Below are 4,427 nucleotides of genomic sequence, written 5' to 3'. Positions count from 1 at the left end.
CCGTTAGATTTCTCGCATCGAGCTTCGAAAGTAGATCCCATGTTAATAGGTTTCGACAAACTTTTTTTGCACGAAAAACCCAGGAAAACGGAAGAAAAAACCCAGAGTTAGAAGCACGTTTTTTTTTATCCTTTCTGAGAAGTACAGCTGTGCTTCTGGAGAACCAAATTTATGCCTCAATGACATGCAAATAAGTGCCTGTCATAGAAGAAAAAACGCGTTTTTCCTTTTTCTGAGAGGCATAGATGTGCTTCTTGCGAAAGCAAATTTGTGCGTACACGAGAAGCAAATTTGTTACTCTTGTGGAAGCAAAAAAAAACATGTTTTTTTTACTTTCCGAGAGTCACAGCTATGCTTCTTGCGGAAACAAATATCTGCTTCTACGAGGAGCAAATTTTTGCCTCTCGTGGAAGAAAAAAGAAACGTATTTTTTTCCTTTCCAAGAGTCATAACCGTTCTTCTCGTGGAAATAAATATGTGCCTCTACGAGAAGCAAATTTGTGCCTCTTGTAAAAGAAAAAAACGTGTTTTTTTTCGAGAGGAATAGTTGTGCTTCTCGCGAAGCAAACCTGTGCCTCTCGTGAATGCAAAAAAACATTTTTTTTTTCTTTTCAAAAGGCATAACTGTGCTTTTTGCCGAAGCAAGTATGTGCCCCACGAGAAGCAAGTTTTGGAAGCAAAGAAAAAATTCATGCAAAAAGGTTTTTCCAACTTTTTTTCCTCCAAACCCTAGGGAAACTGGGCAAAAACCGAAAAGCCGAGAAAAAAATAGGGTAAAAAAATATAAAACCCGAAAACACATGCAGAAAAATAAAAAATAAAAAAATATCTTGATGGAGCGCCCAGCACGTGACGCATGGCGATGGTTGGACGAACAGCTTAAACTCTCTCTCAGCCCGCCGAATTGGCTCTCGCGGGGCTCCGCAAGGGATAACCCCTTAGTGACTCCTATAAGCGAGATATAGGGGCGCCCTCGTTTAAGTGCCACGGCGAGGGAAGGCGCCGGGTTGGCCCATGGGCCCAGGGTTTTGTGAGGTACAGCAACGAAGATTTCAGTGAAGAATCATCGTCGTCTCCGAGTTTGAGTTTGAGCACTTAGACGGAAATATCTTCTTGGCACAAGGTCCAAGATTTCGTTTCGATAATATCGGCATTCATATTTATTTTTTGTGACAAGAAGTTAGAAAGATCATGAATTTGTCTGGGTGGCGATGCTCATTTGCATTGTTGGAGTTTAGAAAAAGTCTGCACGAGAAGCACACTGACACTACGGAAGAATGCTGACACCAGTTCTAGTCTCTGCACATCGAGGTTCAGCCCTCACCGGCCGTAATTTGTTACACTACCCAATCTTCAAAAGGCAAGCCAAATCCCACTCTACCGCAGTACAAACAAACGCTATCGATCCGGAGTCAATCAAATCTTACACGCGCCCCGCAGAGGACGCAGCACAGCCTACTAGTTCACTTCACAGAACAACAGAGCAGAGGTGACAGAATGCGAAAGCCAAGAATGAATTGCCTGGAGACAGCAGCAGACCCTGAATCCCCGACCCACGGGCACGGGACACCATCACGGACGGAGACCCACCCTCGGGACGGGGCGCCGTGCGCCGGCCGGCGGTCGGAGGAAGCCGCTGTTCTAGGTTGCATCAAGGTGCCACTTCATGCCTGACGGAGGTGCAGGTCCGGCGGCACCCGGAGGTACTCGGAGCTCTGCTCGCCCTTGCTCGCCTCGGTTCTGCCGCCATTGGAGGCTCCGCCGCTCTCGTCCTTCTTGGTGTTGAGGAAGCGGCCGCCGGTGCCCCTCGCCCGCCGCATCGCGTGCTGGTGCCGGGACTCGTGGAGGTAAGGCTGCATGGAGTAGAAAACAGAGGTCGAACACAGGTTCAGGTAGGAAGAACGAGAGGGAGACTGCTTCGCAAACCTTCCTGGCCTTGATCGCCTTCCTCTCGAGCTCGGCCTTGGCGCGCGACTGCCGCCGTCTCAGAATGCCGTGGTACTGCTTGGCGTTCACGTACACGGGCTCCTCCGACACCTCCAGAGGCAGCGGCATGCGAGGGTGGGTCAGCCCGGGTAGCTGGAAGTGAGCCTGCCAGTGCCACAAGAAACGCAGACAGTTCAGGAATGCAGCCAATTCAGGCATACGAGATGGTTTCTGGTACTACTTAAATTGGCATGGAAATATACCACTGCCTGAGCTCCATAGGGACCAACCATGCCTGTGTAGTACGCATCAGGGTACGGGTACGCTGCCGAAGCCTGCACAATGCCAAATTGCCAACATGTCCTTCAGATACAGAATTGCGGCTGCCAGACAGTGCAAATATGTTGCAAGCAGTAACAGAAAACGAAGTTTCCAGGAAGGGAAAGAGTTCATACCATCGGTTGGTTTAGTTCCAGCTGTGAGTATGGTTGTAAATAGTCTGACGCCAATGCAGGCATCCTGGATGTGGCGTGCTGCTTCTCTTCGTCAAAGCTTCCATCTGGCATTCAGAGAACATCAGGGTAGCAAATATCAGGTATGTAAATTGCAGACAAGCTCGTTTCCACTGATAATGACAGTTATTCAGGTGCATAAATTACTGAATATATTTTGTCTCCCTTCTAGTTTACATACTTGTTACATAGTTCACTTATTCTAGTTTACAAGATCAAGATAGGACATGAGTTTCATCATCATTTTGCTGAAGCCATTCTACTCACAAGATCCAAGATTTTGTTAAAAGGAAAACAATACATAGGACAGGAGCAAATCAAGTGCTGCCATGATCTAAATGCTCTTATATTTCTTTACGGAGGGAGTAGTAGACAGGTCAACAAACCTTTAGGCTCCCCTGATCTCGGGGAGTCGTCGTCGCTGCTCTCGGCCCGCGGGTCGTCGTCCACCGTCTTCTTCTTCCCCTGCGGCGCGCCGCCGCCGAACGGGTTGCTCGACAGGCTGATCCCCGCCCCGCTTCCCGGCGCCACGACGGCCGGAGAGACGGCCCCGAACCCGGTGCCCGTCCACCAGGGCTGCATCGCCATGCCGGCGGACGGCAGCCCTCTCGGCTCCACCAGGTTGCTCTCGCCCGGCCGTGATCCCATGCCACTCATAGCTTCCTACTGTTTGGTAGCACGGGGCACACAGGTCAACGAAGAAGAAGATGGGTTACAAACACAGAGCATATTCAAAAAACTCAACTTGCCACGCGCCGGATGCTTAGAAGAACACACGGATCATGACGATTAAGAGATCGGTGGAGTTGTACCAGAAACTGAAGCAAGCAATTACTACCGCTAGTGAACGGGATCAGAGCCCGCCCGGGCCCAAGAAAGACGGGATCGAACCAACCAACAACTTTTCTCCAGGTTTATTACGGCACAGTAGCAGTGTCTGTCAGATTACAATCCATTGGCAGTTTGACACGCACGAACTTGAATCAATCAGTGGAACACTCAGCAGAACAGTAAAGAAACGAGAAGATACTCTAGCTAGAATAGAACTGTAGATACGTCCCAGCTGGACGGGTGCAACCGAGCCGAGGAAAGGAGACGGGAATTCCTCCGGCGCCGCCCGCCGCCGTTGGAGCGAAGCAGAAGCAGATACTATCGTCGCCTCGCCGGTCGAATTCGAGCCCTAATCTGCGGCGGCGCCGGCAACAGCAACCGTGATTCCCATCCCCGCCGCCGGCAACAGCGACGACACCGCGCAAGCGAGATCCCCGCTCTTCACTCCCCCACGCCAGCCCAGCCCGGTGGAATTCATCGGATAAGCCTCGTGCTAACTTATCCGCGGCCGCCTCCCCGAAATAGAAACACCGGTCGCCCCGCATCGGAACCGAGGCGCGCGGAAAAGGGCAGGCAAACACCAATCAAAAGAAGCGACGAGACGAGAATAAAAAGGAAACAAGGGAGGAAGCAGACGAGAGGCGAGGAGGGGACTGACCACTGGGCGCGGAGGGAGTGAGGCAGGGCGGCTCCCGGCCAATAGGGCGTCTTCCTCCTCTCTCCTCCTACCTCGTTCCGAGAATCCCGAGAGGCCGGCCGGCCAGCCAATCCGTGGCCACAGATGAGATGGATGACAGGGGCGGGCGGGCGGGCTCACTCGCGCGGGCAAGGCAGGGTCGGGCTAAGACGGGATTGGGCGAGGGATAATTGCGGTGGTTAACATGGCTGTTAGCGGGGCGGATGGGTGGACGAGAGCGGAGACGTGTACCGGGGGAAAGGGAAAGGGATCGCCACCGCCACGCGGCCGGTGCGGGCAGCGGAGGTGACAGTGACGGACGGACGAGGTGGGTGGCGACGGACGGGAGGAGGAGATAATGCTAGACTAAGCAAGGGGGTGGCGGGTTGATTAACTAATTAATTAACTCGATTTTTTTACCGCGGCTGGGTCTCCCAGTAGTACACTAATTAAGCTGGTGTGTTGTGTTAATGCTTGGTCTC

General features: G+C 52.0%; 1 protein-coding gene across 1 annotated transcript; it reads right to left on the bottom strand.

The window, feature by feature from the left end:
* Nucleotides 1-1,268: 1,268 nt before the first annotated feature.
* On the bottom strand, nt 1,269-4,215 carry LOC123095784 (nuclear transcription factor Y subunit A-7). The gene is made up of 6 exons (XM_044517348.1): nt 3,928-4,215; nt 2,825-3,104; nt 2,382-2,485; nt 2,190-2,261; nt 1,927-2,091; nt 1,269-1,853 (listed from the first exon to the last, which is right to left on the bottom strand). The coding sequence occupies exons 2-6, from the start codon at nt 3,093-3,095 to the stop codon at nt 1,665-1,667; spliced, it is 801 nt and encodes a 266-aa protein (XP_044373283.1). The 5' UTR covers nt 3,096-3,104; nt 3,928-4,215; the 3' UTR covers nt 1,269-1,664.
* Between the last annotated feature and the right edge of the window lie 212 nt (nt 4,216-4,427).

This window comes from Triticum aestivum, chromosome 4D (assembly GCF_018294505.1).
Source record: "Triticum aestivum cultivar Chinese Spring chromosome 4D, IWGSC CS RefSeq v2.1, whole genome shotgun sequence".
NCBI classification, from domain to species: domain Eukaryota; kingdom Viridiplantae; phylum Streptophyta; class Magnoliopsida; order Poales; family Poaceae; genus Triticum; species Triticum aestivum.
Note: the sequence above shows the minus strand (reverse complement) of the source record. Positions and strands in the feature narration are given on the sequence as shown.